The 15,392-nt window shown below is 33.4% G+C and overlaps 1 protein-coding gene and 1 non-coding gene across 2 annotated transcripts; one reads left to right on the top strand and one right to left on the bottom strand.

Annotated features, from left to right (window-relative positions):
- Nucleotides 1-2,613: 2,613 nt before the first annotated feature.
- Nucleotides 2,614-2,685, bottom strand: TRNAW-CCA (transfer RNA tryptophan (anticodon CCA)). The gene has a single exon. It is a non-coding gene; the product is annotated as a tRNA-Trp (tRNA).
- Nucleotides 2,686-14,457: 11,772 nt separating this feature from the next.
- Nucleotides 14,458-15,081, top strand: LOC107801432 (uncharacterized). The gene has a single exon (XM_016624759.2). The coding sequence runs from the start codon at nucleotides 14,458-14,460 to the stop codon at nucleotides 15,079-15,081; it is 624 nt and encodes a 207-aa protein (XP_016480245.2).
- The last annotated feature ends 311 nt before the right edge of the window (nucleotides 15,082-15,392 follow it).

Raw genomic sequence — 15,392 nt, 5'->3', positions numbered from 1 at the left:
CACTTTCTTTTGTAGGTTTAAGTATGATTACTTGATATTTGCTGCGTCTCATGCTTGGTCTAGAACCATGGTTTTGATTTCTGGATATCTAGCCAATCTATATGCAGGGCATTGCGGTCTATTAAAGGTGGCTGGTGTCATGGATTTGACCATATGGTTAGAAGCATGAAATTTGAGTATAATGGATTTGCCTCTATTTTTAAGGTTGATATACGGAAAGTCTATGTGGCTATTTCACAAACATGCATTTGAATAGGCAGAATGACCGATCAGATTTTACCACAACAACAACAACAAAAACAACCCAGTATAATCCCATTAGTGGGGTCTGGGGAGGGTAGTGTGTACGCAGACCTTACCTCTACCCTGAGGTAGAGAGGCTGTTTCCGATAGACCCTCGGCTCCCTCCCTCCAAGAACTCCCCACCTTGCTCTTGGGGTGACTCGAACTCACAACCTCTTGGTTGGAAGTGGAGGGCCGATCAGATTTTACAGCCGATATTAAAACTCATTTATCCTAATTTGGCACCTCAACTCGATAAAAATACTTATGATAAACCCCTCTTAGAGCGTGTATCTCAATTGCTCGATTTTAAAGCTTCTGGGCAACCTAAACTTGCATCGGATTTTAAAGCCGATATTAAAAGAGAAAACTACCCTCTATAGCCCCTCAAAATTTTAATAGCCCGTATTTTTCCTCATTGACCCGAAATGTCCCTCCGATTCAAACATATTACATCTAATAGCCCGAAATGTCTATTTTATATATTTTTTATATAGTGACAGTCTATTTTGTATAGTGACAGTCTATTGTATATAAATTGTATAGTGACAGTCTATTTAGTATATTTTTTATATAGTGACAGTTTATTTTGTAGAGTGAATATTATGCATTTTTCAAATTAATGATGTAACCATGTTTTGCACACGTTGATGCTCCACCACAGAGTTCAACTAATTTAATGTATGTTATTTTCATACTCGACTCCTCTATTTAGGGCATTTCTTGAAAGAAAATGACACCAAATGCACACTTGCATTTTAGCGATTGACATTTTTTTTTTACATAAAGGATTTTCGCCATGCAAAGAAATGCTTATATATATATATATATATATATATATATATATATATATATATATTTGGAAAGAATCAAGTCTCTTTATAAAGCTCGTGATAGTGAAGGGTAAATTTCACAAATGATCATATAATTATGATTTTTCTAATCAAAGTCATACAACTATGTTTTTCACATAAAAATCATAAAATCCGCTAGTAACTCACAAAAAAAAAAAAATATAATGACCGAAAAATATAACTTTTCAATAGCATTTTTTTTATTTTTCAGTCTAACAAATAATAACCGAATTAAAATAGGAATGACCCAACCTAATAAAAATATAAATAAATTGAAATAAATTTAAATCCTTCCCTCAAAAATACGTAACTTCTATTTTTGGAGTATTTTGCTTTTTTAAATTTTAATTATTTATCTCACTTAATATGGGCACATATTGAACTCATATAGGAAAAGGCAAAAAGTAACATTTATGACAAAAGTTTTATTTTTATATTCTTCACAAGTATGTATAAAATATTAATATTTAAATAGCATAAAAGCCAAAAAAGAATAAAGTAATGAATGATTCCCTTTGAATAAATTAAAAGCCATCTTAGAAATCATCTCCCATTGTGTTTCCGTGATAGTTGGGTTTGTCAATTTAGTGGCTAGCCGCTAGAATTAGTTTTGAACTATAAATTATATATTATAATTTGTGGCTACCGATTATCATTAATTTTTCTCGGATGGCTAGAAGTGGTAATAGCTCATATTAAAACTCTTATTTTTCCCAATTTGGCACCCCAACTTGATAAAAATGCTTATGATAAGCCCCTCTCTTAAAGCGTGTATATCAATTGCTCGATATGAATACCACGTCAGATTCTTAGACAATTTATTATTTGATAGCTGTAATTTGTGGGTCCTGTCTTTTTTCAAAATTAATTTATTAAGCTTCTATTTTTTCTTATCTTTCCCTTCTTTTATTCTTCATCATAGCTCTACCGGAAGAACCTTCCCTCGCCCAGCCATATTTCGAGCTTGACAGTTTTATTCTCTCTCTTAAAATTAGAAGGAGCATATATATGAAAAAGAAATGGTGAAGGAAAAAAATTAAAATGTTTGACTTTATTAATGTGGTAGAACAAAGGGGGAGGGGGAAAGGGGAGGTGGGAGCTTGGTAGAGAAGACGAGAGAGGTGGGAGGGAGGGGGAAAGAGAAGGGAAAAGGAAAATGTCTTTTTTTTTTTCCCTGTCTTATTTATATTTTATTCTGATTCTAATATTTTTTTAAATAAAAATAATACTATCCACGTGCCTTGGCAACGTGATTTGTGTACAATTTAGCCATATCAGCTGCGCCGCTTTCACATAGTGTTCTAAAAAAGGCAAACCCGATTAAATTTTTAAAAAGAGGGCATGGAGTCCATGATTATGACGATGGGGAATAACAGAGTTTTATTATTAAAACTGAAAAGGAATGAAAATGAAAAAGACATAAAAAGAGTAAAACCAAAAACAAAAATTTAAGGACCATATATTGATCGGGGATATTTGAACCCGACGTGAATCGAACACGCAACCTTCTGATCTGGAGTCAGACGCGCTACCATTGCGCCACGGATCCTTGTTGTTCAATCTTTTACACAAAATTTTTGTAATATCGTGACATCGTGTTTTCTCTTTATCTGTTTTTATTTTTACATTTTTTTGCGACGGCGAATTGAATATATAAGTGAAAAAATTTCTGCAATGAAAAATATATATTAAAACAATATCTCACACAAAAAAAAAAAGGACATTAGAAAAAAGTAAAAATATTTTGAGGGGAACGAGGTATTTTTAATGTTAAGAAGGAAAGATGGAACTCATGGAGTCATAGTGTGGATAGAAGCATAAAACGGGATGACAAATGTTAAATGGAGAATGAGGACATAATTAGATTAATAAAATAAAATTTGCAGTGAATGAACACTCAAATACTTTATTTACATCTGTCCTCCTTTCTCAATTTGAAAATTAAAAATAGTTTCCTCAACATCTTTCTGGAGGGGGCATATATTGGTGATGCTAGTTCCACTTTGTTTTCCTTTAAATTATGGAGAGGAAATCTGCAAAATCTTATAAATAGAAATTAAATTAGAAACTACTGTTTAAACAAACAAGACGAAAACAAATCACTAATTAATTACTTATTAGAGTATATATAAGTGAATTAATTGGTGCGGTGTCTACACTTTATATGTGTGGTTTATACTGCTACTTGACTGTGGCCTAACTTGTTACTAGTATTTTATACCAAAAGAACGTACGGGTAATTTTACTTTGGAGATTTGATTTACAGACATGATATGCATTTTATGTTCATGTAGTGTTAATTAATGTATCTTTTTTCACTTTATACTTTATTTTTACGGCTGTCAATTGTCATAATCTTTCTTTGTTGAGTGTAGAAGGTTTGGATTGCTATACTTCCTATTCATTAATCAGCTTTAAGATAATAACAGGAAGATTATCTTTTCGCCTAAACATGTGTTTATGCCCGTGTAGTTGTAAAGCCAAAATCTTTATTTAATTCTTTCCCTTTTGATATAACAAATTTAACTTTAAAAAGTGACCAACAACAACAAATCCAGTGTAATTCCATAAGTGGAATCTGGATAGGGTGATGTTACGCAGACCTTACCCATACCTTGTGAAGGTAAAGATGTTGTTTCCGATAGACCCTCGGCTCAAGAAACAGTAAAAAAGAAGCATCCAATAATAACACCAACAAGAAAAAAAAAAGTGACAAAAAGCCCAAATATATTAAAATGTAATCTTTGAAAAACAATGGAAATCATAGTACCCTCATGCAATAAATAGAGTTAAACAAATAATTACTTAATAAGAGAGATAAATTACAAAGTCACTATTCAATATCCCTTAATTAAGATCACATTTTAAACTTTATTTTTATAACTTAATTATAAGGTAGGGTATCACTATAAATTAAATTACAATTTGGCTTGTCCCTCACTTTTAAAGTACTTAAAGACAGTGGTCTGGTCTCTCTTTCTTTTTCTTTCTTAAGAGAAAAGGTTGTCTCTTAGGACACTTTCCATATACTATACTAGATTTCTATAGTGGAAGGTAGTGATCCGAGTTGATAAGCAAGAATCCAGCTATTTAAGTTCAAGTATTATTAAATTTATATTTGTTCAAGTATTATTAAATTTATATTTCTTTTATGACTTTATCATCTGCCTTTTCTTAATCTATCATATATGTCTTTTTTGTGTCATTTATTTTAATTCTAAACTTAAGATCATAGATCTGCTTGCCAATTACTAGTTGATCTTCTTAACCCAATGGATATTAATCTGTGTGATTAAAAGAGCTTCTGAGTTGTAATTAAAAGAGTCAGAATCTTATCAAAGATTCAAAGATAGTGTTTAGAATCCCATTCTTGTTTGTGTATTTTAACGAACATCCCATTTATAAGTACACATATTTATGGTAGACTGCTAAGCAAGGGCGGCTCAATCTTAAAACCACTAAAGCACTAGTTTTAGACCCCCAAAAATTAAGGCCCCAAAATTAATCATATATATATATATATATATATTTATTTATTTATTTTTAGTATATGTTGTCAGTTTTTATTAATTACTATTAAAGTTTATACTATGTACTATTTTTTAGTATGTAATGTTACGTTATTACGGTAGAAAATAGTAGGTAATTAAATTTGTAGCTACTTTTTATCTTAATGTTGTGTCTAATGCATTTGAACTGGAATCATTCTTGTTTATAACTTCGGTGTTGCAAGAATTTTTTCAATTGTTTGAATATCTTTTTAAATATTTTCAAGCTAAAGCTAACTAGATTCTTAAAAAATTAGATTAGAAAATATGTTGTCTTATAGCCCGTTTCCTCCTAAAAACTTCACCAAACACCTCAACTTCTTAAAAATGATATTTTTTTGGGGAAAAAGTATTTTTGTCCTTGAAGAAGCTTGGCTAAATAAACTATTAAACTTGAATCTTTTAAAGCATAATGATCTATGAAATTGATGATTTTACCAATTTTTATAATTTAAAAAGATATAAAAATTATACAAGTAAAAAATAATACTCTAATTTGCATATGCGAGGTCTTAATTATATTCTTTAAATTTTTTATTGCTTATAGAATAATTTTAATATTTTTTTTCTAACAGTTCCCTCAATTGAAAAAACTTTGTAAACTAAAATTAATAAGATCTAACTTAATATCAACAATGTCTTATGAGAATTACATATAATGATCATATTGTTGAATAAACAAAATTGATTATCCAAATATAACTAAGGCAAAATATATAAAGACCCCATTAAACTTGTCCAGAAAACATGTTTGAACACTTAACATCTTGTTTGGATGGTCGTTACCTATCGTATTGTTACTTTAAATACAATGTTTGTTTTGGTTGTTACTTAAATTTTATTGTATCGTATTGTTAAATCCATCGTTACGTAACGACAAAATGTGCCACTTTATGTAACGACTGATATATTTGGTGTGGTTGCATCGTTATCTTGTCTTTTTCTCTCATCTCACCCTTCACTATTATTAAATAATTTTATTTTATCATTTACCCTACCTTTTTATATAATAAATTTAACCCGTATCATAATTTTTCTTTATAATATTGTAAATTTATTCTTCATATTGCTGATGCATGATATCATGAAACAACGACAAACGATACAATCTATCCAAACATTGTATTCATCAAGCGAAACAGTACAATACAATACGATATATTATGAAACGATGTGTAATAACCATCCAAACAAACTGTAAACTAAGCGGGTGATTTTTTTTACCCCCTAAACGTATTTGGAGTGAATTATTATCCTCCCCTGAAATACTAATACCAGTCTCACAATATGAGGTATTTTACACACGCGCGTCACGTCAAAACCATGCGAGCGACGCCTGAAATCTTTTTTCTTTGGTAAACTTTCCTCTTTTTCTTTTTCTTTTTTCTTACTCATAGTTTTTCACTAATAATCCTAATTAACCATTAAAATACTTCAACAATAATACCAAGTTCAGTGCTTGATTTAACCATCTCTTCAATCAAATGAGTAAGAATTTAGATATAACAAAATCTTAAGCTATTCCTATTTGTTCAACAAATTAATCACAATGCCTACAAGTGGATTTGTACGCCAAACTCCACAACATTCCACGTAGGGGAAGTGCTGCCAATTGGGCAGGTTCCACTGCGGTCGAAGGAGACTGGATGCTTAAAACTTTATTTTGGGGCTAAAAGAGAGAGCTGATGCAAAAGAGCTTTGAGTATTTTATTGATAGCATTCTTCTTTTTATACACAGAGAAGAGAATGAGATCCCATGAAAATAGACCAATACAAAAGGAAAATATACAAAGTGAATCAAAACGAATATTCTTGTGTCTGAGAATAACAAAACAAATATTCTTGTGATTGAGAATATCACAATCAATCTTCAGTTTTCTTATTATGCCCCCGCAAGTTAGGAGTTGGTGAAGCTACTCCTAACTTGATCAGATTGCGCCAAAAATGTGCTTTTGGCAGAGGCTTGGTAAGCACATCTGCCAGTTGATCTGCCGAGTGAACATGTATTACTTGAATCTTCTCTTGTTGAACTTGATCGCGGACAAAGTGAAAATCAATGGCTATGTGCTTCATTCGACTATGAAAGACTGGATTTTTGGCATAAGTAGTGCCCACATTATCACAGTAAACTGTTGGTGTGCGAGATAGAGCAATATGAAATTCAGAAAGGAGATTCATTATCCAATTTGTCTCTGCGACAGCTCCAGCCACAACACGATATTCTGCTTCAGTGGAAGATCTGACACAGTCCTTTGCTTTTTGGACGACCAACTGATGGGATTTGAGCCAAAATAAATAACATAAGCAGAGGTAGAAGATCGATCATTCAAATCACCCGCCCAATCCGCATCAGAATGAATGTGTAAGGTTTTTTCTGATTGACGACGAAGGAGAAGACCATAGTTGATTGTTTGCTTAAAGTAACGAAGACACTTGACAGCTTGCTAGTGTATCACTGTAGGCTTCTGCATAAACTGCGATAGCTTGTTGACGGCAAAACTAATATCAGGCCGCGTAAAAGCAAGATATTGGAGTTTGCCGATGGCACTTCGATATTGTTTGGTGTCAGTAAGTGCAGAACCATCCTCAAGTTGTAGTGGTGTGGAGGTGCTTGACGAGCTAAAAATACAACACAAAATTATGCTCGCTAGTCGAATATCGTATAGAAAATATCGTATCCACATCGATTGAATTTAAACAGTATTTTCGTAGCTTCTAGTTTTAATTGCTATCCAAGATGATCAACAATTTAGATTTGTATGAATTAAAACTAACATTAACTAAAAGTCTAACTATTGGCTAATGACAATTGCAACAAGAGTAAGCAAGAAGATATCAATGGGAGAAAATATGGGTTGATTGGATAGGTGTAAGATACTTGTTTGAGAATTAACTCTAGTTACTTCACTTCTATGGTTCAAGTGAATCTCTCGAATTCACTCTATTATGTTCAAACATTCAGTAGAAACTCCTCTCTCGATTAAGTCTCAACCTTACGATATGAACTAAGTTAAACTTGGTGAAGATATGCAAGAATTCGTAGTGGATTGATCCTTAGGAGAACCTCTTTCGATTATCCTCCTAACTAGGTCTAAACATTAATTCAACTAGCCTCTTTCGATTACTAAGAAGAATCAACGAATTCAACCAACAAGATAATATAAAACATCACAAATTATGCCTCTTTCGATTATATAAACAAGTGAATATATATGCAATAATAAAAATACCCAAAATACTTCAATATATAAAACTAGAGTTAATATCCACAAACAATTCTCAAAATACCAAATCCATCAATCCCTAAGGAAGAATTACTCCATGAATATGGAGAAATTCATCACAATTAAGTTTAAGTCAAAGAAAAACATAAAACATCCAAACCCTTGTCTTGAGTGAGGATGAATGGTGAAATCCTTGTGCTCTTGCTTCTCCCTCTTCTCCTTAGCTTCCTTAGGTCTAAATTAAGTCAAAAATCCTCAAAATACAATTTTTCTATGTATATATACCAAGTAAGGTCGAGCCCAAATAAATACACCTTCTCCTACGCAAAAAAAGGATACTTTTTCGGAGTTGGACGTGCGCGGCCGCGCACCTGGAAGGGTGCCCGCACACTTGGCCGCGCACTTTTCATACTTTCTGCAACATATGCGCGGTCAGTGCGTGGTTGCTCTTTTGCCGCGCACTTTTCACCCTATTCTGTTGGAAATTTGAAATAACGTAAAACATAAAAATTGTAGCCCTTTGAATTATCTTCCCAACAATATATTATGGAGCCCAAATAGAGTTCTGAGTGAAAGGTTATGTGTATTTAACTAGACAGTGCACAATATGCCTGCTCGATTCTTCGTTTTGTTGCACTATCATCCGTTGATCTTCGAACACGATCCCGGCTTAATTCCTTGGGCTTTTACTCAGAATTTAAAACTCCAAATTATTTGAATTCATTTCATAATATCTACATAGCTCAAAATTACTCTTACAAGGCATAAAATATACCATTAGTGCAAAACACTGGTGATTAAAGCTCAAACTCAACTAAAGTGCAGTAAATTGGAATGTAATAATCGACTAAAATATGATATTATAGCCTACCATCAGTGCTAAGAGGCGTGGAGACTCCATTGCAATCATCCATATCGAATTCTTTGAGAACCTCAAGTATGTACTTTGATTGAGAAAGAAAAAGGTCATCAGCCAGAGGAAGTACTTTAACACAAAGGAAGAAGTTGAGTGGACCCAAATCCTTTAGTGAGAATCGAGCAGTAAGGGCATCCATCAAACTTTGAAGTGTTTGAGTATTATTCCTTATTATCACAATATCATCGACATACACAAGATGAAACAGAGTGATATCTAAGTTTTTATAAATAAAGAGAGAATTATCAGAATAAGCTTTGGTAAAACCTGATTAAACTAAGAAATTTCTTAGTTCGTTGTACCATGTCCGGGGAGCTTGTTTGAGCCCATAAATGGCCTTTCGCAGGCGGCACACATGATTTGAATAGTCATGATGCTCGAAGCCCTTTGGTTGTTGCATGAAAACTTCTTCATCAATACGTCCTTGTAAAAAGACATTATTGACATCAAGATGGTGGAGCGGCCAGCCATGCATTGTTGCAATGAACAAAACAACTCTAACGGTTGTTGGTTTGACGACCGGGCTAAAGGTGGAATCAAAGTCAATTCCTAGACATTGTGTGAAGCCTTTGGCGACTAATCTAGCTTTATATCGATCAAGACTCTCATCTGCTTTATGTTTGACATGGAAAATCCATTTGTTACCTATAATATTCTGATTTTGCATTGGTGGAACAAGGTCCCAAGTGTGAATTTTGAGTAATGCAGAAAATTCTTTTTGCATAGCTGCACGCCAGTGGGGGTCCTTAACTGTATGTGAGACTGAACTAGGAGTAATAATTTCATTAGAAATAGTAGCCATGTAGTCAATAAAATTTTTTGGTTTGAAAATATTATTTTGTGATCGAGTAGTTATACGTGGGGGATTAGGTTGGTGCAAATTTTCCTGTGTGGAAGTACTATTATTTAAGGGAGAGTTATCAGATGATGAATATAAAGCAGAAGATATCAATGGCGAAGAAGAAGTTGAAGGATATTACTTACCTGGTTTGAAGATGTACTTGGCGACTGTGAGGGTGTATCGATTGCGGCCTGAGTAAGAGGACCTATTGTAGTGTTCAATTTAGATTTGTTGCTGGAGTTTTGAAGTAAAAAAATAAAAGGAGAATCACTAGAGATATATGATTGGAAAGATTTGTTTGAGATATCAGTAGAACATACTTCGTGCCACAAAATAGGAGGGGATTACAAATTTAAACTGGAAGATTTGAGATGAGCGAAAATTGTTTTGAAGGGAAAAACTTCTTCAATAAATCTTACATTACGAGAGATATAGACTTTTGACAAAATAGGATCGTAACATTGATGACTATAATAGAGATTAGAAAAATCCAAATAAACACATGGTACTAATTTTGGCTCTAATTTATTTTTGGCATATGGTTTAAGCCAAGGATAGCAAAGACATCCAAAAGGGCAAAGTAAATCAAAGTTAGGATCTTTGCTAAAAAGTATTTGATATGGGAATTTGCGTTAGTAGTTGGTAAGGAAAAATGATTTATGAGGTAGACAGCTGCATGACATGCAAAGGACCATAAATTTTGGGGCAGAGAAGCTTGATGTAATAAAGTTCTAGGCGTTTCTAATATATGACGGTGTTTCCATTCAGCTAAGGCAACACGTTGAGGGGTGTAAGGTGGCGATAATAATTGTTGTATTCCTTTAAAAGCTGGAGAAGATTTTAAACCAAGGTATTCTCCAGCACCATCAGAGTAAATAGTCAGGATTTTTGTATTAAAATGATTTTCTACTAAAGGCTTGAAATCAGTAAAAATCTTTGCTACATCATTTTTGTGTTTTATGGTGCATGTATAACCATATATATATTTGGAAAAATGATCGACAAAAATGACATAATAAGAGTTTTGATCGATAGATCGAACGGGGGAAGGGCCCCATACATCAGAGTATAGAAGTTCAAATTGTTTAGTACTGCTTAATGAATTTGTTGAAAAAGGAGATCTACGGCTTTTATTGCAATAACAAGAATTACAAAATGTAAATTTTTCTGAATCGAAAAAAGGAAGATGATGACTACGTAATATGTAATTCAAAAGACGAAGATTGGAATATCCTAATCTACGATGCCATAGAGAGAGAGAAGGTCTTGTGGTGGTGGCCGAGTATGCAAAGGTTGATGATGTGCGCGAGAAATCTGAAGTGCCACTCATAAAGATCCTTCCTATTCTGGCCACGAACCAACGGTGCCCCCGTATTCAGTGCCTTGATAACAAAATAAGATGGAAAAAATTCAATAGAGGTCTTATTTTGAGAACAAAATTTAGAAACTGAAATAAGATTCCGTTTAATAGAAGGAGCACATAAAATATTTTACAGAGGAAAAGATCGAGAAGGAGTAAATAGAGAGGAAGTTCATGTGTGAGTAATTGGAATTGCATTACCATTACCCATTGAAATCTCTGCCGGTCCAGTATAATCTTGTGCAGTAGCCAAGTTTTGAGGGATGTCAATGATATAGTGAGATGCTCCTGTGTCTAGAATCCATGGTGCTTGGCTTGAGTTTGATGTGGAAGCAAATAAAGCTTTTGCTTCAAAGTCGTTATGAGACTTTGAGCGACAAATATAGGCTGCATGACCAAATCGTCCACATAGTTGGCATTGAATAGGCGACTTATTATAGAATGGGGATGAGGGACGCCATTGCTAAAAATATCCATTGTTGCTCATATTTTTGTTGGGCTGTAAGTTTACAGATTGTGGGTTATGTGCACGACATTGTGGTTGTCCGTTCCATGGTTGTGGTCCATTCCAACGCCGATTGCTTTTGATATTGTTTGAACTAATATTTTGTTGTGCTATTTGAGCAGTAATGGAGTTGGTCTGCTTCTTCTTTTGTTCTTCATGTTGTAAGAAGATTTCATGATCTGAAAGTTTCTCAAATAGTTCTTCATAAGAGATGGGGGTATCACGTGTTCGAATAGCAGCACTGAATTGACTGTATTCTGGTCTAAGACCATTCAAAATCTTGATTACTAACTCTTCATGAGTAACAGTTGATCCAGCAACGACAAGTTCATCAGCGAGAGATCTAATTTCTCGAAGATATTCTACGACAGATTTGTTATCTTTCGAAACCTTAGCAAGAAGATCCCGAAGACTGTAGATTCTGGTTTGAGACTTATTTGCAAATGTGGTATGCAAATGGTCCAAAGCCTCTTTAGCATTAGATACAGAAGCAACAGAAGGAGCAATTGTTGGGTCGACCGATGCCATCAATGCATTGCATATCAAACTATCCTGTTAGAACCATACTTTATATTCTGGAGTAATAACATCAATATCGCCTTGTTTGATGATTTTGGGAGGCCAAATAGTGGAACCACCAAGGTAAGAAACAAGGTCAAATCCACATATCAGTTTGAAGAATTGAGCTTTATAAGTTGCAAAGTTGTTACTGCCTGTGAGCTTTATTGGCAGTTGCGATACCGGATTCTAGCAGAGGGTATATCAAGATAAGTGGCATGTGAATGTTCTTCTAAAACAGATGGGTTTTATTGGTTGGATTTGGTTGCAGAGGATTCATATGGAGAGTTAGATAAAGAGTTGCCTGCCATTGGTTAAAAAAAATGGAGAGAAGTGATCAGATTGCTCGTTTGAGTGTTTAATGCTCTGATACCATAAAAGAGAGAGGTGATGCAACAAAGCTTTGAGTATTTTATTGATAGCATTCTTTTTTTTAAACACAGAGAAGAGAATGAGATCCCATGAAAATAGACCAATACAAAAGGAAAATATACAAAGTGAATCAAAACGAATATTCTTGTGTCTGAGAATATCAAAACAAATATTCTTGTGATTAAGAATATCACAATCAATCTTCAGTTTTCTTATTAGGGGTAAATTGACAATCTTCTTGAGTTGAGTGTAATAATGTTAAATCACAAATGATATGCTACTATATGGCAATCTTGTTGAAATAATTTGAAATCATATGTTGCTGCAACCAAATCAATCCAATCATTTTATCAATAGCTTTCAAAACTATGTTCATTCATTTCATTTTTTCCTCAATTTGCTTCGTTAATTTGATAAATCAAATTCTGAATTCCTGTAGATTAGTTCCCATATTTGTCTTATAGATTAGTAGATCTGCATATTAATTCAAAAACTTTTGTTAAACTATTAAAGAAAAGAAGTAAGAAAAAGAAGAAGAAAGTAAACGAACACAGATATGAAGAAGAAAGGGGGAGAAGGAGAAAAAATGAGGTGGTTGAAGAGATCTGAAGAATAGAAAAGAAAGGGGCTCAATTTTCTTTTTTGGCCGCATCAGTTATTAGGGTGGAATAAAATTCACTATTTATGTGTGGGGGTGGGGGTGGGGGGCGGGGGGGGGGGGAGGGGGGGAGGGGATTAAATCACACGCTTAGTTTAAGTGTTCAAACATATTTTCTGGACAAGTTTAATGGGTCTTTATGTATTTTATCTATAATTAACTTCCTTGCATTTTAGGAAGCTATAAGAATAAATATCAAATACAATATATATAAAAATTTACGAAAGAAATTTAGGGCCACTTTTAAGTTTTGGCTTTAGGCCACATATTAAATTGAGCTGCCACTCCTACTAAGATTAAATTTTCATAGGCATGTGTATTTAAAAATAGAGTTTTAGGTTTTTTTTATTTTTTGTTTTATGGGTGGAACTTTATTATGCCAAGAGAAACATGGCCCCACGCAAAAGTTGACTACCTTTCCATTAGCCATTTCCTCAGCCATCCGAGAGGTATTTAATTTCTGTGGGTCGTGACGTCCAAGCACATTAATTCATACAATGTTGTATGAATTAATCTTAATTAGAATTTTCTACTTGTTTCAACTCAGTTACAAAAGTTTCAACTTTCAATCTTTTATATGATTGTCAGAATATTATTTCAATAAGATGGAAAAAAATTGAAAGCCCTATTATACGTAGAAATTTCATCATATATTAAGATTTTATAATATTATATTCTATGTCTACGAACGCACATAATAAACTTTAAAGTAAATAAATAAAAAGGGTTACACCATGCATTTATCTTCTTCAATTCACAGGTATGAATTTAAGTTGGGATAAGTAATCTAAAGATTTTGGGTCATCAATTCCACTTGAACCCTAGACAAAGTAAAATATATGAATATAGTCATATGTCAAATTGCAGTAGATGCCATATTTTAACAGCTGATTGGACATTCCAGATAAACCCACTAAACCCCTATTTGCCACATCCACAAGCATTCTACCTCAATAATTAATTATCCTAAGAGTCGTTTCATACATTTTTTAACCTTTCAAGATTCTGAAGAGCTTTGTGTTGAAATTCTTCATAAAGACAATATCTTTCATATGATCCCAAAGGATTCACTTCAGCTCCATATATACGAGATTAGCACTAATTCTCGTGTAGTTTAATTTTTCTTATTTATAGTGTAAGGATAATATATTCTAGCTCTAGCTAGTTCCTCCTCCATAAATAAAGTTACACCACTTTAATTTCCTTCCAGTACTGCACAAAGTGAAGCATATTTCCAACTATAAATACCCCCATTAACTAAGTGCTTCCCATCACCAAAACAAACCATCTCTCAAAGAAAATAAGACAACCCTATCAAAGAAAAACCGTATTTTTTTCAATGGATAATACTCAAAATTGTTCATCTATTAGTTGTGAAATACAAATCATAAGAGGAAGAAACATAGAGCAAAGCTTTTTAGGAAAAAGCAACCTGTTTGTTAGATGCTATCTTCCAGCAGGAAACAACCAAAGAATTCAGCTAAACAGTCAAGAAATCTCATCATCAAAATCCGACAACTTTTTTTGGGATGAATCTTTCTCATTGGATTGCATGGGAACTCAAGAATCCATTAATATGCTGAAGCAAGGCACGGTTATCTTCGAGCTCCGGTCAAGAAAATATCTGCCAGTTTTTGGGAAAAATATTGGTGGATCACAAGTGTTGGGGAGGGCTGAAATTCCATGGAAAAGAGTGTTTGAGTCAACAGAAATGGAGATTGAGGAATGGGCAATCATGGCCACTTCTAAAAATAATGAAAATGTGAAACCTCCAGCGGTTAAAATAGTAATGAAGGTTAATGTAAAAGATCAGGCAAATAAAGTCAAGAAAAATGATAGATTGAGAAGATCATGGGATGAGTCGTGTACATGTAAAGGTTACTGTGGGTGCAATGGTTGTAGTATTTTCAGTGCTGATGATTATGAAATCTTTTCACTTGGAGTTGCCCTAGATGCCTTTTAATTTAAGGCCAGAAATGGGCGAAGCACTGCTACTCAATTGGATTGATTTTTTTAGTGACTTAGACTAATTAATTCTTGCATTAACTATGTCATTGTACGTTTTTAGTGTTAAGAAATTTCATTGCTTTGATAGAATACAAGGCTTTTATCTTTTCATAGAAATTGTTCTTTCTTGTTTAACTTCAGTTCCCTTAAAGTGAATCTTGACTTCTTCTTTTTTCAGTATCAGCAACACAATGAAATGATAATTAATTGACATACCATATTACAATTTATAATTAATTATATATAAATCAAGATCTACACCAAATG

The sequence above is a fragment of the Nicotiana tabacum genome, chromosome 13, assembly GCF_000715075.1.
Source record: "Nicotiana tabacum cultivar K326 chromosome 13, ASM71507v2, whole genome shotgun sequence".
NCBI classification, from domain to species: domain Eukaryota; kingdom Viridiplantae; phylum Streptophyta; class Magnoliopsida; order Solanales; family Solanaceae; genus Nicotiana; species Nicotiana tabacum.
The sequence above is the reverse complement of the archived record's forward strand: the minus strand, read 5'-3'. Positions and strand labels throughout refer to the sequence as shown.

Coding starts and splice junctions, on each gene's coding strand:
- LOC107801432 (XM_016624759.2), top strand. CDS start 14,458: ATGGATAATACTCAAAATTGTTCATCTATTAGTTGTGAAATACAAATC.